A 23,048-nucleotide genomic window follows, 5' to 3' on the forward strand; every position below is an offset into this window, starting at 1 on the left:
CACCTTTAAATCTCTAGGATTCAGTTGTCTATAAGGGCAGGAAGCTGCTTTGTGTTCACTTTGGTGCAGACTAGCACAGAGGAAAAGGGGAAGGACAGGTGTCCAAAAATATACTTTTGGATGCCATGGTGGGTGAGAATGCTGGGAAAGGACTATGTCACTCACCATAGAGATCTCTGGCCCAATGGATCTGCAATCCATTCCCAACTGGCACCTCCATTTCAGCTAATAGCTGCTGTGTTCCACCCCAGAAACAGCTGCATTTCAGTGGTGGGTGGAGTGATCCATTTATATTGCATATCACTTCCCTCCCACACTGGGGTATTGTGAAGCTCAGCTAGTTACTGCCCTGAGATCTTCAGATGGGCTACAGAAGGGCAAATAGATTTATTTGCAAAGAGATGTTATCAGCGCAATTCAAATCAGGAACATGTCAGCCTGTGAAGCTCAGAACAACCTTAAAGGAAGGTAGCCCGAAGCCTAAGTAACTGGGTTGTGGGGTCATCTATATGCATATGGGGCTGAGCAATGGAGTCCTCAGCCCCAGCCCACAGCAGCTGGATGGGAAAGGTAGAAGTAGCGGCCACAAGCCACTGTCACCCTCTGCATGGTTCACAGACCCACCCGCCATGCTTCCAACCTGTCCCATCACACCTCCTCATCCCTCCTGTGTACAGACTGCTGCTGAGCTGTGCTCCACGATCCAGCTCTCCCCAGACTGACTATTTCGGGCAGTAGAGACAGGCTTTCCCCGGAGTTTGGGGCCATCTGTGTCTATGGAGGTAACACCAGGGTTGCTGAGGCTATAGCCAGTATTCACTACCTTCCTCTAAAGTTTTCAATAATGCTTTGCTCATATTAGCACTTTGGCACAGGGACCTTCTTATCGTTACATATATAGACAGTGCCTAGTGCAATGAATCCCCCCTCCTTGCTGCAATACAAATAAATAACAATAATAACATTAGGCAGCTTTTATGTGGGGATCTCAAAGATGATCTGAGCTTTTCAGACTTGGACTCTGAGCTTAGAAGAACCAATAGCTTGTTTTCCATTATAAACTATGCTGCTATAATAAATTGGAATGCTTTCTATTGCTCTAGCACCTTCCATCCCAAAGCACTTTATACATGTATTGTGATCCTGCTCCTGCAATTATATCCATTAGTGTGGACCCCTGCTGCCATTTAAATCAATGGAGCTCAGTGTGTGAACATAAGAATGGCCACACTGGGTCAGACTAATGGTCCATCTATCCCCGTAACCTGTCTTCCGACAGTGGCTGGTGCCAGAGGTTTCAGAGGGAATGAACAGAACAGGGCAATTCTGAGTGCTCCATCCCCTGTCGTCCAGTCCCAGCTTCTGGCTGTCAGAGGTTTAGAGTCCTTGAACATCTTGGCTAATAGCCACTCATGGACCTATCCTCCAGGAATTTATCTAATTCTTTCCTGAACTGAGTTATACTTCTGGCCTTCACAACATCCCTTGGCAATGAGTTCCACAAGTTGACTTTGCGTTGTATGAGGAAGTATTTCCTTATGTTTGTTTTAAACCTGCTGCCTAATAATTTAATTGGGTGACCCCTGGTTCTTGTGTTATGTAAAGGAGTAAATAACACATCCTTATTCACTGTCTCCTCACCATTCATGATTTTATAGACCTCTATCATATCTCCCTCCACTTGTGGTATCCATGCTGGATGATCTAATTACAGGATTGGGACTTAAATCCATACAATGCCAGTAAAATGCAACCACCGCTGGGGTGGAAGGCTGTGACTGGCACACTGCACAAAAGGGAGGAGAAGGGGGGAAGGGGAAATGTTGGTCAGGTACAACAATGCAAACCACTACCCTATAGAAGTCTCAGGGGAAACTGAAGGTCCTATCTCTTCTGCATAGACCTTAATTTGTAAGACTTCAGCTGTGCATTTAAACACATTTCTTTCTCCAGATTGCAAAGATAAGTAACACTTTTGAAACTGTTTCCTCATCAGATTCAGACATGTCACATACCTATTGATATTCCTACATCTATCATCCAGATATACATACATCTATCTGTTGTTGCTGCTACCTACTAAGTAACTACATATTATTTTGGCACTATATATAATGGAAGAAAGAATTCCTATATGGGAGATTCACCTGTCAGAACACTTGTCTGGCACTCCCTCCTCAGTCGATCCTGTTTGTTACAGAAAAATCCTTACAAGAATATTCTGTAGAAAACACAAATTTGCTCATTGGCATCAGCTACAGTTTTTACATTGAATGGACACTTTCCACCCTTTAACTCCTGTAAGCAACATGGAGCCAAATTCATCACGGGTTTTAGCTCCATTGACTTCAGTGGGGTGCTACCAGGGATGAATTTAGCCCAATATGTGTGTGCAACACTACGCAATGATTCTGGAAAAATTCCAGCTGTTGATCAGCGTACATGGATGATGGCAAAGGTGATTTTTAAACTGTTTCTTTTATATATGTTTATAACTTACTAATGCAGGAGTACACAGTTAACAGAGTTCAGAGTCTGATCGAATCCAAACCAATTTAACCATCTAGTAGCTACTCACTTGTTCTATCTGCTCAATTAATGATCTGTTCGCGCATCCACCTAACCTACCCTTGTCCCCCAAACCCCGCACTTCCTACCGGTTGCTAAAGTTGATCAGGGCGTGTCTTTCGATTGCTTTTTTCCTCGGGTGATCTTGAACCCCCCCCCCTTAAAGTCGCAGTGGGACAAGGGGAATGCAAAGCTGCGGGTGACCGCAGAAAACCAGCCCAGGTGAAGGTGCAGCGGAAGGGTGGAGGGAAGGGGGTCACGGGTTCCCTGGGAATCCCCCGGGCGGTTTGTGCTTCACGAGGGTGGATCTGTCTGTCTGTCCGCCCAACTCTCTCCCGCTGCGAGCGAAGCAGCTGGGCCGGCCCCAACTCGGGAGTCCGGGCGCGGGGCTGACATCAGCACTGCGGCAAAACGGACAGCTCCCGCTCCGGGCTCCGCCAGCCTCCGCCGCGCCCGGGGGACTGCAGCCTCCCCGCCCCGCCGCGTCGGGCGCCCCGCCCCGCCCCGCTGTATATGGCAGGGGCGCGCCGGCCTCCCCCCCAGCCTGCAGCATGAGCTCGGAGCCCCACTACCTGGCCGCCTCCTCCTACCGCAAGATCTTCGGGGAGCCCCCTCGGCCGCCCGCCGCCGCCTCCCGCCCGGGCGGCGCCCGGGGCCCCTCGCTGCCCCGCAGCCATGGGCTCCCGCTGGGCGCCCCCCGCCGGGCCGAGGCGTGGCTGGACCTGGGCCGCGGCGGCGAGAAGCAGCAGCTGCAGGGGCTGAACGGCCGCTTCGCCAGCTACCTCGAGCGGGTGCGGCAGCTGGAGCAGCAGCACCGGCTGCTGGAGGCCGAGCGGGGCGCGCTGCGGCAGCGCCAGGCCGAGCCCTCCCGCCTGGGCGAGCTCTTGCGGGGCGAGCTGCGGCAGCTGCGGGCCCAGCGGGAGGAGGCCGGGGCGGAGCAGGCGCGGGCGCGGGAGCAGCTGGCCGGGGAGGTGCAGCGCATGCGGGCCCAGCTGGAGTAGGCCGGGGCGGAGCAGGCGCGGGCGGCGCGGGCGCGGGAGCAGCTGGCCGGGGAGGTGCAGCGCCTGCGGGCGCGCTGCGAGGAGGAGGCGCGGGGCCGGGCCGAGGCGGAGCAGCGCGCCCGGGCGCAGCAGCAGCAGGCGGACGGGGCGGCGCGGGCCCGCCTGGGGCTGGAGGAGAAGGTGGAGGCGCTGCGGGAGGAACTCGCCTTCCTGCGCCGGGTGCACGAGGAGGAGCTGGCCGAGCTGGCGGCCGCGCTCCAGGCCGCCCGGGCCTCGGTGGAGCCGGATCTGGCCAAGCCGGACCTGAGCTCGGCGCTGCGGGAGATCCGCGCCCAGTACGAGTCGCTGGCGGCCAAGAACCTGCAGGCGGCCGAGGAGTGGTACCGCTCCAAGTTCGCCGACCTCCACGAGCAGGCGGCGCGCAGCAGCCAGGCCATCCGGGCCGGCCGCGAGGAGATCCACGAGTACCGCCGCCAGCTGCAGGCCCGCACCCTGGAGGTGGAGAGCCTGCGGGGCGCCAACGAGTCCCTGGAGCGGCAGATCCGGGAGATGGAGGAGAGGCACGGCGCCGAGGTGGGCGGGATGCAGGTGAGGCAGCCCCGTGCAGCGCCGGGCACCCCCGACTCGAGCATCCCCCTGCAGCGCCGGGCACCGCAGCCTCGTGCAGCGCCGGGCACCGCAGCCTCGTGCAGCACCTGGCACCTCCACCCCATGCAGGGCCCTTGTTCCCCATGTGGCATTGAGTGTCTCTCGCCCGCGCAGGGCTAGGGACCCCTGGCCACCACTAGCCAGACCCAACGGGCCGTACCTCTCCCATGCACTCCGGGACATGTCTAGCCTGTGCGGCATTGGACTGACTCCGCCACCCGAGCTGGAGTGGTCAGAGAAGTCCAGTTATCACGGATCAGCAGGGGCTGGGGGAAGTCTGGGGAGTTTTCTAGTTTGACTGGGAAGGCAGCGACAGCGGAGTTGTATGTCAAGTAAGCCCGGGCATAAGCCGCTGGAAATCAGGGAAGGACCCCGCACGTGGGAGAGCGGGGATTAAAGGATTTCATGGGGGAAAGGGTCCCAGAAGATGAACTACGTGGGGTTGTTTGGGAGTTTTACCGTTGGCTTTAGTGGAGCCAGGATGTCACACACGGTGTTGGGTTGAGATTGGGGAGCAGACGTGCAGTGGTGTAAATGCATGAAGGTGCACACAGCCAGAGGCGTGATTTCCCTATAGCCCCAGGGATGTCTGTGCAAAGGGATCCGTCTTTAGGTCTTCTGCCGTTCCCACCCTCAAGGTGTGAGTCTGCACTGCGCGTTCTGCAGGTTTCATGTGGGTGGGTGTTGGAGCAATAGGTAGACAGGGCTGGAAAAAGTGTCTCTAGCAAGGTCCTGAATTTGACATGTACCTTCACCAGACTTCAGCGGATCGCTGTAAAAAGTCTTTTAATTCACGTTTAATGAATGAAGAGAATTTCTGCCCAAACCAGCCTTTCAAGTCAGTTTTGTCACTTTGCAGCGGAGCTGAACTCCGGAACTGCACCGCTTTTCTTCTTCTGGATGGGTAATTTCTAGAAACCATCCGAGCTGCCTCCTTGCCCTGTTTTCAAGGGCATTTGTTACATGTACTGTCAATTGCAGGGCTTAAAACCCTTCGCAGCTATATGAGGAGAAATATTCCTTAGGGCCTGCTCCAAAAACCACTGAAATCAATGGAAAGACTCCCTCTAATGCAAAGCCCATTGAAATCAGACCCTCAGTCTCTTTTGTATGGTTTGGGAAAGATGCTAATTTAAATTAGCTTTGCAAACAGGGAGTTTCAAGGGAGTTCTCTAGGTGAAGGAGGAGCTAATACAGCATCTGTGGGGTAAGTGACTGTCTGTAGTGTGTGTTTGTTTGTGTTTGGGGGTTACTTGCTGTGTGCTGAGCTTGTGTTTGTCAGTCTGTTTGTTTGTTTGGTTGTTTGAGGGACCCTGTGCTCTGGCTGGCAGTTGGAGGCAGGTTTGAAAGCTCGAAGCCTCTGGTAATTGGCTGAGCCTTAATCAGTGGGCGGAGCATTCACTCAGGCCAGGGCTTTATAAAGCCACGCACAAGCGAACAGGGGCTGCTAACAGGGAGTTTCGCAAGGGAGTTTAGAAGGGGAGTGGGAAGGGAGCGGGAGTCCCTTGCTGGCCGTAACCCCTTCCCTGTGCCCCCCCCCTAAAATCCTAAAACCTATAAACCAAACTACATTCAAAACCTCTTTCTTTAAACCACCCTTACATTAACTAGGAGACAATGCAGGCAGAAGCCCAGCAGCAGGGTGGGGGCTATCCAGTTTATTGCACTGAGTGTAGCATGTATGATTACCTGCCCTGTGGACGGGTGGCGTATGTGTGCAGTCGGTGCAAGGAGCTCCTGGCCCTCAGAGACCATGTACGGAATTTGGAGGCCAGGGTGGCGGAACTGGAGGAGCTAAGAGAGGCAGAGAGGTATGTTGATGAGGCTTTCTGGGACACTGTAGAATTGTCCCACCTCCGCTCAGACAGCTCCTGTGCTGTTGAGGAGGAAGAAAGGCCCAGGGAAGCAGAGCAGTCAATGGGAGCAGAGGGAAACCTTCCCATAGTTGGGACCCTCCTTCCAGATGGTGCTGGGGTTGCCTCTCGCACTGAGGTTGCCTCTCTGGGGGAGGGAACTCCAGTTTCTAGGAAAAGGCAGGTGTTAGTAATGGGAGATTTGATTATTAGAAATGTAGATAGCTGGGTCTGTGATGACCGGGAGAACCGTATGGTGACTTGCCTGCCTGGTGTGAAGGTTGCGGATCTCTCGAGGCATCTAGATAGACTTATGTGTAGTGCTGGGGAGGAGCCGGTGGTCGTGGTACATGTAGGTACCAATGACATAGGGAAGGGTAGGAGAGATGTCCTGGAAGCCAAATTTAGGCTGCTAGGGAAGAGACTGAAATCCAGGACCTCTATGGTGGCATTTTCAGAAATGCTCCCAGTTCCACGCGCAGGGCCAGGTAGGCAGGCGGAGCTTCAGAGTCTCAATGCGTGGATGAGACGATGGTGTAGAGAGGAGGGGTTCACGTTCATTAGGAACTGGGGAAACTTCTGGGTTGGGAGGAGCCTATACAGGAGAGATGGGCTCCACCTAAACCAAAGTGGAACCAGACTGCTGGCACTAAACATTAAAAAGGTTGTAGAGCAGTTTTTAAACTAGGTGATGGGGCAAAGCCGACTGCTGCAGAGGAGCGTGTGGATCGGACACAGACTTCTGTTAGGGGAGAGTCTGATGATAGAGAATCTCCAGGTTATAGTCAGGAGCAGAGGACTGAAAAGTATAATGTAAGGGCCGGATCAGATGATAAACAGTCACATAAAAAAGAATCTGGCACATCAGAAAAAGGCAGGCTAATAAACAGGGACAAGTTTTTAAAGTGCTTGTACACAAATGCCAGAAGTCTAAATAATAAGATGGGTGAACTAGAGTGCCTTGTGATAAAGGAGGATATAGATATAATAGGCATCACAGAAACCTGGTGGACTGAGAGCAACCAATGGGATACAATCATTCCGGGGTACAAAATATATCGGAAGGACAGAACAGGTCGTGCAGGGGGAGGAGTGGCACTATATGTGAAAGAAAGTGTAGATTCAAATGAAGTAAAAATCGTAAGCGAATCCACATGTTCCATAGAGTCTCTATGGATAGAAATTTCATGCTCTAGTAAAAATATAACATTAGGGATCTATTATTGACCACCTGACCAGGACAGTAATAGTGATGATGAAATGCTAAGGGAAATTAGAGAGGCTATCAAAATTAAGAACACAATAATAGTGGGGGATTTCAATTATCCCCATATTGACTGGGAACATTTCACTTCAGGACGAAATGCAGAGATAAAATTTCTCGATACTTTAAATGACTGCTTCATGGAGCAGCTGGTACGGGAACCCACAAGGGGAGAGGCAACTCTAGATTTAATCCTGAGTGGAGTGCAGGAGCTGGTCCAAGAGGTAACTATAGCAGGACTGCTTGGAAATAGTGACCATAATACAATAGCATTCAACATCCCTGTGGTGGGAAGAACACAACTGCCCAACACTGTGGCATTTAATTTCAAAAGGGGGAACTATACAAAAATGAGGGGGTTAGTTAGACAAAAGTTAAAAGGTACAGTGACTAAAGTGAAATCCCTGCAAGTTGCACGGGCCCTTTTTAAAGACACCATAATAGAGGCCCAACTTCAATGTATACCCCAAATTAAGAAAAACAGTAAAAGAACTAAAAAAGCCACCGTGGCTTAACAACCATGTAAAAGAAGCAGTGAGAGATAAAAAGACTTCCTTTAAAAAGTGGAAGTCAAATCCTAGTGAGGCAAATAGAAAGGAGCACAAACACTGCCAACTTAAGTGCAAGAGTGTAATAAGAAAAGCCAAAGAGGAGTTTGAAGAACGGATAGCCAAAACCTCCAAAGGTAATAACAAAACATTTTTTAAATACATCAGAAGCAGGAAGCCTGCTAAACAACCAGTGGGGCCCCTTGATGATCAAAATACAAAAGGAGCGCTTAAAGACGATAAAGTCATTGCGGAGAAACTAAATGGATTCTTTGCTTCAGTCTTCACGGCTGAGGATGTTAGGGAGATTCCCAAACCTGAGCTGGCTTTTGTAGGTGACAAATCTGAGGAACTGTTACAGATTGAAGTGTCACTAGAGGAGGTTTTGGAATTAATTGATAAACTCAACATTAACAAGTCACCGGGACCAGATGGCATTCACCCAAGAGTTCTGAAAGAACTCAAATGTGAAGTTGCGGAACTATTAACTAAGGTTTGTAACCTGTCCTTTAAATCGGCTTCGGTACCCAATGACTGGAAGTTAGCTAATGTAACGCCAATATTTAAAAAGGGCTCTAGGGGTGATCCCGGCAATTACAGACTGGTAAGTCTAACATCGGTACCGGGCAAATTAGTTGAAACAATAGTAAAGAATAAAATTGTCAGACACATAGAAAAACATAAACTCTTGAGCAATAGTCAACATGGTTTCTGTAAAGGGAAATCGTGTCTTACTAATCTATTAGAATTCTTTGAAAGGGTCAACAAACATGTGGACAAGGGGGATCCGGTGGACATAGCGTACTTGGATTTCCAGAAAGCCTTTGACAAGGTCCCTCACCAAAGGCTCTTACGTAAATTAAGCTGTCATGGAATAAAAGGGAAGGTCCTTTCATGGATTGAGAACTGGTTAAAGGACAGGGAACAAAGGGTAGGAATTAATGGTAAATTCTCAGAATGGAGAGGGGTAACTAGTGGTGTTCCCCAAGGGTCAGTCCTAGGACCAATCCTATTCAATTTATTCATAAATGATCTGGAGAAAGGGGTAAACAGTGAGGTGGCCAAGTTTGCAGATGATACTAAACTTCTCAAGATAATTAAGACCAAAGCAGATTGTGAAGAACTTCAAAAAGATCTCACAAAACTAAGCGATTGGGCAACAAAATGGCAAATGAAATTTAATGTGGATAAATGTAAAGTAATGCACATTGGAAAAAATAACCCCAACTATACATACAACATGATGGGGGCTAATTTAGCTACAACGAGTCAGGAAAAAGATCTTGGCGTCATCGTGGATAGTTCTCTGAAGATGTCCACGCAGTGTGCAGAGGCGGTCAAAAAAGCAAACAGGATGTTAGGAATCATTAAAAAGGGGATAGAGAATAAGACTGAGAATATATTATTGCCCTTATATAAATCCATGGTACGCCCACATCTCGAATACTGTGTACAGATGTGGTCTCCTCACCTCAAAAAAGATATTCTAGCACTAGAAAAGGTTCAGAAAAGGGCAACTAAAATGATTAGGGGTTTAGAGAGGGTCCCATACGAGGAAAGATTAAAGAGGCTAGGACTCTTCAGCTTGGAAAAGAGAAGACTAAGGGGGGACATGATAGAGGTATATAAAATCATGAGTGATGTTGAGAAAGTGGATAAGGAAAAGTTATTTACTTATTCCCATAATACAAGAACTAGGGGTCACCAAATGAAATTAATAGGCAGCAGGTTTAAAACAAATAAAAGAAAGTTCTTCACGCAGCGCACAGTCAACTTGTGGAACTCCTTACCTGAGGAGGTTGTGAAGGCTAGGACTATAACAATGTTTAAAAGGGGACTGGATAAATTCATGGTGGCTAAGTCCATAAATGGCTATTAGCCAGAATGGGTAAGAATGGTGTCCCTAGCCTCTGTTCGTCAGAGGATGGAGATGGATGGCAGGAGAGAGATCACTTGATCATTGCCTGTTAGATTCACTCCCTCTGGGGCACCTGGCATTGGCCACTGTCGGTAGACAGATACTGGGCTAGATGGACCTTTGGTCTGACCCGGTACGGCCTTTCTTATGTTCTTATATGTTCTTAAATTCCCCTGACTCTCAACAAAATATAGTTTGTTTGTTTGTCCAGTTTTTACTCTGGGGAAGCCTTTGTGATGATAAAAAAATAGTGAGGTTGCAACATCTTGTTAACATAAATGATCAGCCATAGCTAAATTGTACAGTTTCTTCCTGAATTAATTACTGCACATAATATTTAACTAATACTATTTAATATTTATACTGCAGTGCTGCCCCCAATCATTTTCAGGGCCATACTCTGCTAAGGGTTGTATAAACTCCTGATACCTGCTCTAAACTGCTTGCAATCTAAGTAAATAGTTGGTGCTATTCTCCTTCACTTAATAATATGGAAATATTTTGATGTCCTGTGACAGTGCATAGAGGCAGACTCAAAAGGATTACATATTAGTAACCCTCTTAAATATTGTAGCCTTGATGCCATGTGAACAGAGATTGCAAGAACAACCTATATGTAGGAAGAAATACTACAACCGGATTAAACTCTGGGATAGTTGAAATTGATCTAATTATGGAATATAAACTTATTAATGTATGATCCTTGGATTTTAGTTTAATGGGGGTGGTAATTAGTGGCATCTCTTGCATCCCTTATAGGAAATTATAGGATAAAGATTAAATCAGTAGTGTCCTACAGAAATGTATATATTTTAATAGAAAATGAGATTCTTTCCATAGTTTGGGGTGTTTTTTAAACCATCCTGTAGATTTCTATAGCAGGGATACATTTTTCTCTATGAAAATCTATAGGACTGTTTTAAAAGATATAGAAAGAGTCCCTAGTCAGTTCTCTAGGACTTTTCCGTAAGGGAAAACATTGATAGATGCTCATAATGTTGTCAGCCTCACAGGTTCTATAGCAATATTTCTTGTTGCAGCCTTCCATAGAAGTCTCCAGAGTTTACTGCTTTTTGCTCTGAAATAGCTTCTACTAGCAGGCATGAGTCTTGGGCCAAATGTAGCCCACAGTTCTACAATAAGGTCCATTGGTGCCCTCATATTCAACACATAGATGTGGTCCATGAAGCCTGCAAATCCCAGCATGCAGTGCTCCGCCTTCATCCATTTAGGTGAAATTTAGTTTTTAAGCATTTCCTCTTCTTGCAGCCATGGGGGCTAAAATTAAAGAGTCCTGAATAAGGGGCTCAGTTAAGCTAAATGTAACTGATCCATTTAAGTGGAAGATATTCATTAATTGCTGTTTGACCCCAAGATGGGCTGAGCACCCAGCACTCACACTGATTTTCAGTGGGTATCACTGGTGTGCCCTGTGGCTCAGGCCCTTAGGTAATGCAACAAAACCTTTTTACATTGTCCAAGCAAGTGGTATGAAAAGCAGCCTCATCTCATGTGTGCGGCGCCAAATCCAAGTCTGGGGCAAATAGGCCAGGAAATACATTTCCTTGCAGCACCATCCAGGATTGCCACACGATTGATGCCCCCGGTGCTAGTGTTTGAATGGTGACTGCCACAATCCATGCTTGACACAAGCTGCTCCCTGCTGTATGTTCCAGTCTATGCATCCGATGAAGTGGGCTGTAGCCCACGAAAGCTTATGCTGAAATAAATGTGTTAGTCTCTAAGGTGCCACAAGGACTCCTGTTCTTCTTCCCTGCTAACACAGGATCACAGAATGACCAAGAGGCTGGGATTTATACGTGGGTTCAGAAACAGTGCATGTTAGCAGGAAAACATGAGTGCTAAACAGAGGCGTGTAGGTAGGGCAGAGAGGCAGAGCTCTGTATCTGAAATACTTGTCAGTCACTAGGCCTGATATGTATTATTCATCTTACCCAACTCTGTCCCAGAGCAATACGGGGGAGGAATATAGCCAAGTTGTACACGGAACAGAAGTGGTTTTGTACCCCCGGGTGCTCAAATGAGGTGACAGAATTAGAGGAAAGGAACTGAGCAGTGTTTTATCTGAGAGTGGAGTTGTTATCCAACAAAACCACTGTTAATGTAGTTGGTCAATAGCACAGCATTGCTGTACCAAGGAGGAGATTATTTATAATTACTTGTGTTGTGACTCCATCTGGGAGCCCCTTTCACAGACCAAGTCCCTGCTGTGATAGGTGCTGTAGAAACACTGAACAAAAAGATGTTATACATCAGGGATATTATAATGGGAGTTTATATTATATGGCACGCTCATTTTCTCCCAGAATGCCCTCTGCATCTCAGTGTGTGCCCTGATGAGCTCCCCATTCCTTCTTCATTTGTAACTCCCGTTCCGCATCCTTGAGTTTCTGCCCCAGGGTCACTGTCTTTGTGACTTAATCAAAATCCATCAGCGATGGTTGTTAAGGGCTTAAAGGGGGTCACAGGAGCAAAGCAAGGCATTGCCTCCAAATTTGAGGTAGAGGGGGATGTATGACAGCTCAGGGACTAGATTGATGGAGGCAGTGTAAACAGACATTGCATCTCTAGAGTAACTCTACTGAAGTCCATGGATTTACTAGAGGTTGACATGGGTAGAGCTGAAACCAGGATTTGGCATGTCTGCTACTTGTTTAGCTCCGTAGATTTTGCTGCTGGTGGCCATCTTTGCATTATATATTTAGTAGGTTCTGCAAGACAAAAAATAGGACAGGGAGGAGGGAGTGGTGGAATGAAATACCAACGAGTCTCTTCCACTGTAGACACAGAGCTGCACCTAGTCATTAAGGGCTGACTTGGGAAGAAACAGAGAGGGAGAGAATTTTCCTAGCTGGCCAATGTAGAACACCCGGCTTCCCACACAGGTCTAAGTTATACAACTTTCATATGCATTCTAACTACATATACAGCCAAAAAACTAAAAAAGCCTGAGTCAGGTGGTGCCTGTGGGAACATCTGTCCCAACAAAGACATTCCCAGAGAATGATTTGGGTTGAAAGGAACCTCTTGTGGGCCATATATTGCAGTGTCTTCATGGTATCAGCTTTGATTTTATGATCCTGAAACAATCTCTGCTTGATTGCCTAGCCTCTCTCAGACCATGGCAATTCCACAGCCTCTCTAAGCCATTTACTCCATTGTTATATAATTTCCCCCTAATACTCAACTTATATTTTCCCTGCTACCTGTTCCGCCTTATTTTGTCACTGACTAGTGAGATCATTGTCCTCTTTGCAAACAACCCTGGCTGTATTTATGGGAAAAGCAACCATGTGAAAATCCCTTAATTTTATGACAGCAAAAATACCCTGTCACTCTGACCCATTGCACAGCTGGCAACTTCATTTATTAGGAAAATCTGCTGAATCCCTTAAATTACCTATGGGCTGCTCCTGCTAAAGTCAAGGAGCGTTTGCCATTGTCCTCAGCGGGAGCAGAAGAGAACGTTCAGATTTGTGACAAATTTCCTCAATGATTTTGATGGGGCTTTGTCTTGCAGAAATTGCACATGCATTTGTATGTGCATCCTTGAACACCAGGGTTAAACAGGTGATCAGTGCCTTACAGGTGTTTGAGCCATATTTTCAAATTACACAAATAAAGCAAGGCTGCTGTTAGCACAGTTATAGCTTAATGTCCTAGACCTTGACATATGCCTGACACACCCAACTCTAGTGAAAAGGGAATTAATTAAATGTTGATAAATGCAAAGTAATGCACATTGGAAAGCATAATCCCAACTACATATATAAACGATGGGGTCTAAATTAGCTGTTAGCACTCAAGAAAGAGATCTTGGAGTCATTGTGGATAGTTCTCTGAAAACATGCACTCAATGTGCAGCAGCAGTCAAAAAAGTGAACAGAATGCTGGGAATAATTAAGGAAGGGATAGATAATAGGACAGAAAATATCGTGTTGCCTCTATACAAATCCATGGTACACCCACATCTTGAATACTGTGTGCAGATGTGGTCGTCCCATCTCAAAAAAGATATATTGGAATTGGAAGAGGTTCAGAAAAGGGCAACAGAAATTATTAGGGGTATGGAACAGCTTCCGTATGAGAAGAGATTAATAAGACTGGGACTTTTCAGCTTGCAAAAGAGATGGCTAAGGGGATATACAATTGAGGTCTATAAAATCATGACTGGTGTAGAGGAAGTAGATAAGGAAGTGTTGTTTATGACTTATAACACAAGAACTAGTGGTCACCAAATGAAATTAATGAACAGCAGGTTTAAAACAAACACAAGGCAGTATTTCTTCACACAATGCGCAGTCAACCTGTGGAACGCCTTGCCAAAGGATGTTGTGAAGGCCAAGACCATAACAGGGTTCAAAAAAGAACTAGCTAAATTCGTGGAGGGCAGGTCCATCAATGGCTGTTAGCCAGGATGGACAGGGATGGTGTCCCTAACCTCTGTTTGCCAGAAGCTGGGAATCAGCGACAGGGGATGGCTCACTTGATGATTCCCTGTTCTGTTCATTCCCTCTGGGGCACCTGGCATTGGGCACTGTTGGAAGACAGGATACTGGGCTAGATGGTGTAGTAAGGGGAGGCCCTGAGATATAAACCTTGGTATCAGAGGCCCAGTATGAGGCCTAAGGCCTGAACTAAAGTAATGGTCAAGACTTTGCTAACGCAAAGCCAAGTGAAGCTGTGAGCCAGAGGCAGGCCCTGCTCAGAGTCTGGCAAGGAAAGGGCTGATGCTGCAAAAAGAGACAGACCTAAAAGGTGCTGGACACCAGATAGCAGAACATTCGCATCCTTGTACACTCCACACAGATGACAAGGAACAAGCTGACCCATCCCAATGACAGGGCCAAAAGGGGAATATGATGGATAGAGTTGTTTTGTTCAAACCAACATGTACAAACCAACACCTTGCTACGTATAGGGGTTGCACCTCAATATATCAGGAGTGATGTGTAACTTGTTTGTACCTCTGTATAAGAATTCACCTCTGAGTGGATGTCTTTGTCCAGCCTAGGGGGCAGTGGAAAGTCCCGCCACTGACTGAGCTGGTCCATTGCCAGGGGGCACATATTCTTAGTATGTCCTGTAGAGTAAAGTCTAGAGGGAACTATCATTGTGCTTCATTTGACAATAAACCTGGCCCGGGTGCCACTAGAGTCTGTGGTCATTGGGGGTTCTCTCGGGGTCTGCTGGGTCAGCAATCTGCGCAGAGCTGGGGCAGCACACAGAGGAAACACACGCAGCCGATTGATATCAACACTGAACAGAGCAGAGCACCACACCGGTAGCATCTGACGACACTGGTGACACCGCTCTACATAGTAAGGTGCTGCCTCTCACCTTGTACATGTTGGTTCGAACAAAACAACTCTATCCATCATATTCCCCTTTTGGCCCTGTCATTGGGATGGGTCAGCTTGTTCCCTGTTATCTGTGTGGAGTGTACAAGGATGCGAATGTTCTGATATCTGGTGTCCAGCACCTTTTAGGTCTGTCTCTTTTTGCAGCATCAGCCCTTTCCTTGCCAGACTCTGAGCAGGGCCTGCCTCTGGCTCACAGCTTCACTTTGCTTTGTGTTAGCAAAGTCTTGACCATCACTTTAGTTCAGGCCTTAGGCCTCATACTGGGCCTCTGATAAGGGTTTATATATCAGGGCCTCCTCTTACTATAGATGGACCCTTGGTCTGACCCAGTAGGGCCATTATTATGTTCTTAGAGCATGGAGTCAGGTCCTCAGCTGGGGTAAAGCAGCATAGCTCCATTGATGTAAATGAGATTACATTGACCTGCACTGTCTCAGGATCTGGCTCTGTGTGTGGGAATTACTCATTTTAGTGTGTAGATCTAAATCAGAGATCCCATGAGTGAGTGCAAGTCCACTGAATTCAACACTTTTAGGAACTCAGTAGAGTGGCAGCAGCTTATATGAGGTCTGAATTTAGCCCTATGTCTTCAGTATAGCTGTGCATGCACCAGGTCTGTAGTATTTTGTTTTAATGTGAACTAGGATTGTTCAAGAAAATCAGAACTTTGCAGCTTCTGGCACCATCCCTTTAAGTTACTTTAAAAGTATTTACAATATTTTAAAAGACAAATATGCTTTGCAACTTGATGGCTTATTACCTAGCATGCACTTTCCACTTTACCTTTACACTTTCACCATCCATTTGTGAAGCAGGGAAAAAAATAAAGATGAGGTCGCGGAAGGTGTAGATGGTATTAAGGAGAGGTGGAGCATGGCTGTGTAGGAGCTGTCTCTTCCATTACCACCATCTTCTCTTCCCACTCCTTGGGGAACTGCTGTGTCTTCGACTAAGCTCTGAGGAGCCTTTCTATGCTTCTCATTGATGGCCTCATGTCCCAGCCCCCGCTCTTCCAGAAGAGAGCTGGACTAAACTCCTTTGGAACCTGGAGATGCTGCTCATCAGCTAACCTCAGCTGGTGATCAATGTGGGTCCCTCCCTCTCAAGGCGTTGGGAGTCCTGCCTATGGAAGGCTGCTAGCTAGTTTGGGGAATCTACCATGCCATCATTTTGCTGCTGCCGTAAGACACTTCGGTTCCTGCTACAGTGTGGAACAAATTTGTAGCTGTGTTTCAGTGGTTAACATTTCTCTGTGCAAAAAAAGTGGTGTCTCCCCATGGTCATGCGTAAAAGCTCAGATAAACCCTTCGCCACAAGAGAGGGAGGGCATCTCTAGCACAATCCTTAACTTTCCTTTAGGGCAGGGGTGGGCAGACTACGGCTCGTGGGCCGGATCCGGCCCGTGAGCCATTTTATGCCGGTCCCTGAACCGCACCAAGTGGCTTGGCCTTGCTCTGGGGGGTGCTGGGTTGGGGGCCACACCCCTGAGACTCTCCCCATGCCCCACCCCTGGTCCCCCTCCTGCTCTCCAAACCCCTTGATCCCAGCATGGAGCACCCAAAACCTCTCCTCCCCAGCCCCACCCCTGAGCCTGCACTCCCAGCCAGAGCCTGAATCCCTTCCTGCACCCAAATCGCTTGCCCCAGCCCTGATCCCCCTCCCGCCCTTGGTCCCAACCCAGAGCATCCTCCTACACCCCAAACTCCTCATCCGCAGCCCCACCCCAGAGCCCACACCCCCTCCCGTACCCCTACCTCAATTTCATGAGCATTCATGGCCCTCCACACCATTTCTATTCCCCCATGTAGCCCTCAGGCCAAAAAGTTTGCCCACCCCTGCTTTAGGGGTTGGGGTCCCACTGTACCCAACCCTTGCCTTGCATCAGCACAATCAAGACCAACCCCATTCCACAGCCCCCTGCTTTGTTTAATCAGTCTCTAAGGGCCAAATCCTAGGAGGTGCTGAGCACCCATCTCCCACCACTGGCAGATGGTGCTCAGCAGCTTTCGGAACTGGGCCCTCAGTGAGTTATTTCTCTCAACTCTGGGCTCCTCTGATGTGGCTAATTGGACACATTTGTCTAATTGTCCCTATAACAACCGTCCAAGAAATTAAATAAAGCAGTTGGAAAAAATGAAAGCGGCAGCTTTAACAGCTGCCGTTGCCTTGTTTTCCTGCCACAGGTATCTTAATTGGAATTTCCCCATGCTGCGCTCTTGTCCAGGAATCTGCTGTGACGGATGAACTGGCAATTGTATTTTTCCCTCTCTCTGTAATGAAACGAACATAAAGCGTTCAGCTCAGGACTTTGCTTTTGAAACACGTCTCCTTACCTCCCTGGGCTTGCTTGATTGCAGGACAGCATCAGTCAGCTGGAGAATGACTTGAGGAACACCAAGAGCGAAATGGCTCATCATCTGAGGGAGTATCAAGACTTGCTCAACGTTAAAATGGCTCTGGATATAGAGATCGCTGCATACAGGTAACAACTCACGACCTTTACTTGACCTTTCCTCGTCTGTGCCACCTTGCCTGGCACAAAACCGTAAATCCAATAAAGCACTTGGTTTTGCTGTAATTGCTGAGGGTCAGTGGAGGGCACATGTGGTGGATGTGGGGGTTCTCATCACACACCGGGTACAGCAAGTAGATGCCAACATACCTCAGTCCTGACCTGCGTTACTCCCTGATATGCCAGTCTGGGCTCCCTGCCAGAGTCTGCCAATGCCCCTCAATCCAGGCCCAAAGTCCCCTCCTGCTCTGCTAGTCCCCCACCCCCACATCCGGTGTTTTCCTTCACATCAGAGCAACGCAAGCCTGTGTTTCACAGCTACGTTATTCTGACTGAAAAAGATTCCCGATCTGAACAGCGGGAACACCAGAGCCTGCTTGCTCTGTGTCCCTGCAGTCGGGGGTCCCACCCCATCTGACCTCTGTGACCCCCCGCCCAATATCCTTTCCAAACACCAGTCACTCCATGCATATGCCCCCCTCGGCTCTGCCAATGCCCTTAGCCCCTCAAACCAGTCTCTTGTCTGTGTTGTTTAGTCTTGTCCCAGACTTGGAGATGAGCTCAGAGATCGATTTACCGAACTCCTGCATGTGACATAGGAATAGCCCCCCCGCAGACAGACAACTTTTAACCTCTCCTGGGAGGCTGAGTCCCCATTTCTCTCCCCTTGGGATGAGCTTTCTCATCTCAGTGAGCTTCAGTCTGTCAGGAGGGCTCCCCTTCCCCCAGAATCTCTCTCCTCTTCCCCTGCTGTGATATCTAGAGAGTCTTTGAAGTCAAGGATTGAGCCCCTTGCATTAGCCTTCTAGCCCTGGAGTGGTCTTGACCGTTAGCCTATTGACGAAGGGGTTGGTTGAGTCCCACCCCTGGGTCCCAGTCTCAGCCCCGCTCCTGCTGGTGCTGTACCCTTTGCATGTTCCACCCCTAGCCACTATGGGGGTTTGCTTCCCTGGGCAAGCAAGGTCATTTTTTGGGCTCTTGTCCCTCGACAAATGGTATTTCCAAGTTCTTTTGAAACTGCAGCTACATCCTGCCTTCGCGTCCAGCCCAGCTCAGGAGTGACTGAAAGCCGTGCCTGGTTTACAGCCATTTGGTAGCCTACTTGAAAAGGTGCTCAGCTGCCATGGTGATGGGCCTGGTATAAGAACCTACATTAAACAGACTACCCCACACACCGCTGCTGATGCTGGTCCATTACGGGGTGTATAGCTTTGCTCACTGTCACAGCACTCCAATCCTGATCTGCAAAAACCTTCATTATCCTCACTTGGCCTCTTGATTCAGCCACGTCAGTGCTTCTCAGGTCCGGTGCTGGTACCAAATACAGGTCTCTTGCCGTACCTCACCCTCCACAACTGTGCCAATACCTATTAATCTTGGCCTTCCAACACTCCTTGCTAGCCCAGATCCTGGGCCTTTCTTGAGTAGAGTGGGGCCTTTGTACCAGATTGATGAGTGGTTTTGTGATGTACATGTCTGGCGCCATGGCCTGATTCACACTCCTGTGTCAGCTAGGCAGGGGTGAAAGTAACTCACAGGACTTACCGATACGTCAGAGTCCTGGGGTGTGCGTGACCTCAACCGGAAGAGGTGGTGCCTCAAGATTTAATGGCCCTGAGGCACCAGCTGTGGCTGGGAGTCCCAGGACCTTTAAATCATCCAGGGGGCTCCCAGCTGCAGAGGTGGCTGGTAGCCCCTGGGGCGAACTAAAGGGCGGGATTTAAAGGGCTCCTCCGGGCTTCCCGCCGCAGCACGGAGCTCGGAGGAGCCCTTTAAATCCCATCCCCAGCCCGGCCACCGGAGCTGCAGGCCAGGGCCGGGATTTAAAGGGCTCCTCCAAGTTCCCTGCTGCCCTGACGCTGCGGCAGGCCGGGGCCGGCATTTAAAGGGCTTCTCCAGGCTTCCAGCTGCAGGGGGAAGCTCGGAGGAGCACTTTAAATGCCAGCCCCAGCCCTGCCACCGGAGCTGCAGGCCGGGATTTAATGGGCTTGGGTCTCCCCGCCCCAAGCCCTTTAAATCCCATCCGCAGAACCCGATGTGGTGCGGCACGGCGTACTGGCTCTTGCCAGTACTCTGTACCGGACTGGACCGGCTTACTTTCACCTCTGGAGCTAGGGCAGTACCTGCATTCAAGTGCAGCAACTCCATGCCAGCCATCCACACTAAGCACGGCCAATATTGAAATTCTAATTCTTTCCTCCTCCACAAAGTTCTCCCTATTCCCCTGTAAATGGGCAGGGGGAGAGGAGAAGCAGTCTCAACTGCCCCTATGCAGTTGGCTGTAGCCTGCCACACTGCTGAAACGATTGCCCTGTTGATCATACAGCTGGGCCTGAAAGAGGTTCTGTTGGGTCTGATTTAAAACTGGGCGAAGCTGGGAAGGTTCAGGAGGTTTGGAAGGTGTTTTGGAAATGTGTCTGTTTTTCCAATGGCCATCAGAATGAAACCTCTTGAGACAGCGAAACTGGGTGGGATTCAAGGTGTTGCTTCTAATGGCTAAAGTGGTGGGTAAATTTCATTTGTGGACTAAGGTTTTCATTTGACTGGTTTTTTTTTTAATATACATTATATTTAACATAGCGGAACTGTGCCCAGAAATCACCAATGGAGGCAAATTTTATATCGGTCACATGAGAACCTGCTTTCTCCTCTTTCGTGCCTTGTTCTGGTCCAGGTTAGAGCCCACAAAAACACAGAAAAAAATAATAAAAGGGGGGCGGGGAATTAACAGAGCTGTTTTAAACCTTAAAAAGGTTTGGGTTGAGTTTCAGGTGTAGATGTGGAGGGCTTCTTATTTTCATCCAGATATTGCCTGAATCAGAATTCTGGGTCAGACACTCTCAGACTTTGCAGGTGTTTAAAATCTGAACCTGGCTCCTAGATCACATTTTGCAAGTATCCGTGCCACTCCCCCTCCCATCTTTATAACGAGCCCATAAAAATAAAACCAATCCAAGCACATCCCAATGTATGGAATGTTTCAAAACTGAGTCCAAGCTTTGCAGCTGGAGTCCATTTCAGTTTATATCCAAACTGGCTTGTTCATGTTTAACCTGAGCCACAGAGGTGGTAACCTTCTCCAACTAACCTCTCCTTCTGTGATGTGTTTTCAGGAAGCTGCTGGAAGGTGAAGAGACACGTTTTACCACTGGAAGCATCAGCATTTCGGCTCTGAATCCACATTCTAGCCCCAGTTATTCTTTCCAGCCCAGAGTCTTCAGTTTACCTGTGGCCACTGTCTCAAAAATATCTCCTACTCTGTCTTTTAAAAAAGAAGAGAAAGAGGCGGCTTCTAAAGTGTCCTCAAGTATCATCTAGTCAGATGAGGGAGAGCTTTGCTGAAATGATTGAGGAGACCGTAATGTCTACTAAGAAAACCGAGCAATCAAACCTGGAGGAAGGAAACATTACAAACCAAAAAATGTAACCTTTGAAATTAATAGAATTAGCATTTAAGGGGGAACAATATACACTAGACCTTTCAACTGTCTACACCTGAATTAATGCGCTTGTCACCCAATAGAAATGTCCCAGCGCTTCAGCATCATTAGAAATAGTACATCCCACACTCTAGCCGGGAGCAATTAAATGACAGAGGGATCTCAAAGCTTAGGCTGAAATTGGAGAGGATGGCAAACTGGGTAACTACATCTTCTGGGGTCATCACGATTAGTTAAACCAAATCACACACTAAGGAACTCTTCACTCCAAAGCCAACACAATCTACCTGCATTCATGGCTGCTCCTGATGTACGTCTTACACATGTTAAGGCTATTTCCAGTTAGAAACTATACTAGGAGAAGGCTGAATTTGGTCTATTCTTCACCTTCAAAGCAGTTCCAGGTTTGGATAGACGGTCTTTGTAGCACCCTGCTCTGCAGTTAGCTAGATGCATGTTAATCACTTCTGTGATTGCATAGTGACTCGTTGTGTCCATATCACCTCATTCCATCTGGTAGCCAATGGGTTAAGAAAAAGATATTGATTAGAATTGACAGTGCCAACTAGTCATATGGTTTTTTTAAAAAAAAATTTTTGGGCTATAATTAGTTTTTTGATTATGGGCCTTGATCTATTCTAAAAATCAGCAGAATACAAAAACCAAACCTTCAACAACCCCAAATCTTGAGCTGTAGCCTATCACTTTAAGTCGAGAAGCACAGGACATTCTGAGGTATGTCCAGCCTGACTTTTGCACTAGCAGTAAGCTATAGGGTGCATACATTTCTGCCAACTGACTGTTTCTATAGTTTGGTGGCATTAGTCTGTCCATACTCTCATGAGAAGAGGTTTATCAATAGCACACATAAATTAGGAGAGTTTCCTTCGTATATTTAAAATGTGTACACACTCCTGCACTATAAAATCACAAGTGGATCTCACTGGCTCTTCCAGTGCATTTCTGGTGATGTGTTGGAAGATGCATATTTTTTTGTCTTCGGTATTCAGACTCAGAAGCAACACAGCCGCACAAAAACTCCACTTCCTCTTGATAAATAGACACCAACTGGTGCTGTGAGGTAATAGGATTAAAATAATTCCAACTTCCACCATACCTTTACACATGAACAGTCATGGACTCAAAGGTGACCATAACAGAGATTCTAGTCACTTGAAGGATGGATTCACACCCACTGTTTTTCCAAAGGAAGGGATTCTGGTAGGGTAGCATTTCACCTTCCATTTCAATCTGCCAAACTTTGTTACTGTATGTGTCTCAGTCTACCTGTTCCAATGTGTGCCAAGTTCAATATAGGATTTACTTCTGCAGGTTTTTCCAATGCCTTAAAATCGCCAGCGATCGCTTTTGCAAGAGCTGAAGACTGTGTTTGTTGTGTGTTTGCCAAAGCACTGTGCCATTCTGAGGTTATGATCTCACAAAACCTTGGTGTCAGTGTTGCCAGGATAAGCTCCTGGAAATAGAACATTTGTTTGCTCACACTTTTCCTCTTCTACTGTAAGGCACAAGTTAATAAAAAACAAATTGTGACATGAATCCCACCGCTCTCTTGTGTCCTCTTTCAGGCTGTCTCGGTTTGAGAACTTGCCATGTTCTCTGTTCCTGGGTCAGTTTCTTCTGTCACACCAGTGCAGCCCTGTCTTCAAAGTCTAGGAGAGCATGATTTGGTATAATGCATAAATCTGTTCTTAGGGATGCACTAGAATGGAAATAAGAGGGCCAGGGTCCTCAGCTGGCATGAGCTGTCATAGCTCAGTAGATGTCCATGGAGCTGTAACAATTTGCACAAGCTAAGGTTCTGGCACATTATCTAATAATTTGGCTATTGCTATTTTTATAGTTAGTTTAGTCCTGGTGAAAAGTGCCAATGATAGCCTGGAACACTGAAGCC

General features: G+C 47.8%; 1 protein-coding gene across 1 annotated transcript; it reads left to right on the top strand.

Moving 5' to 3' along the window:
* The first annotated feature begins 3,119 nt into the window (after positions 1-3,119).
* INA (internexin neuronal intermediate filament protein alpha) lies at positions 3,120-22,660 on the top strand. Its single transcript, XM_039546048.1, is given in 5 exon segments — positions 3,120-3,494; positions 3,570-4,157; positions 17,542-17,666; positions 20,810-21,005; positions 21,007-22,660. Coding segments are annotated over 5 exon segments (1,401 nt in total). The 3' UTR covers positions 21,124-22,660.
* Positions 22,661-23,048: the final 388 nt, after the last annotated feature.

Source organism: Mauremys reevesii, linkage group 7 (assembly GCF_016161935.1).
Source record: "Mauremys reevesii isolate NIE-2019 linkage group 7, ASM1616193v1, whole genome shotgun sequence".
NCBI classification, from domain to species: domain Eukaryota; kingdom Metazoa; phylum Chordata; order Testudines; family Geoemydidae; genus Mauremys; species Mauremys reevesii.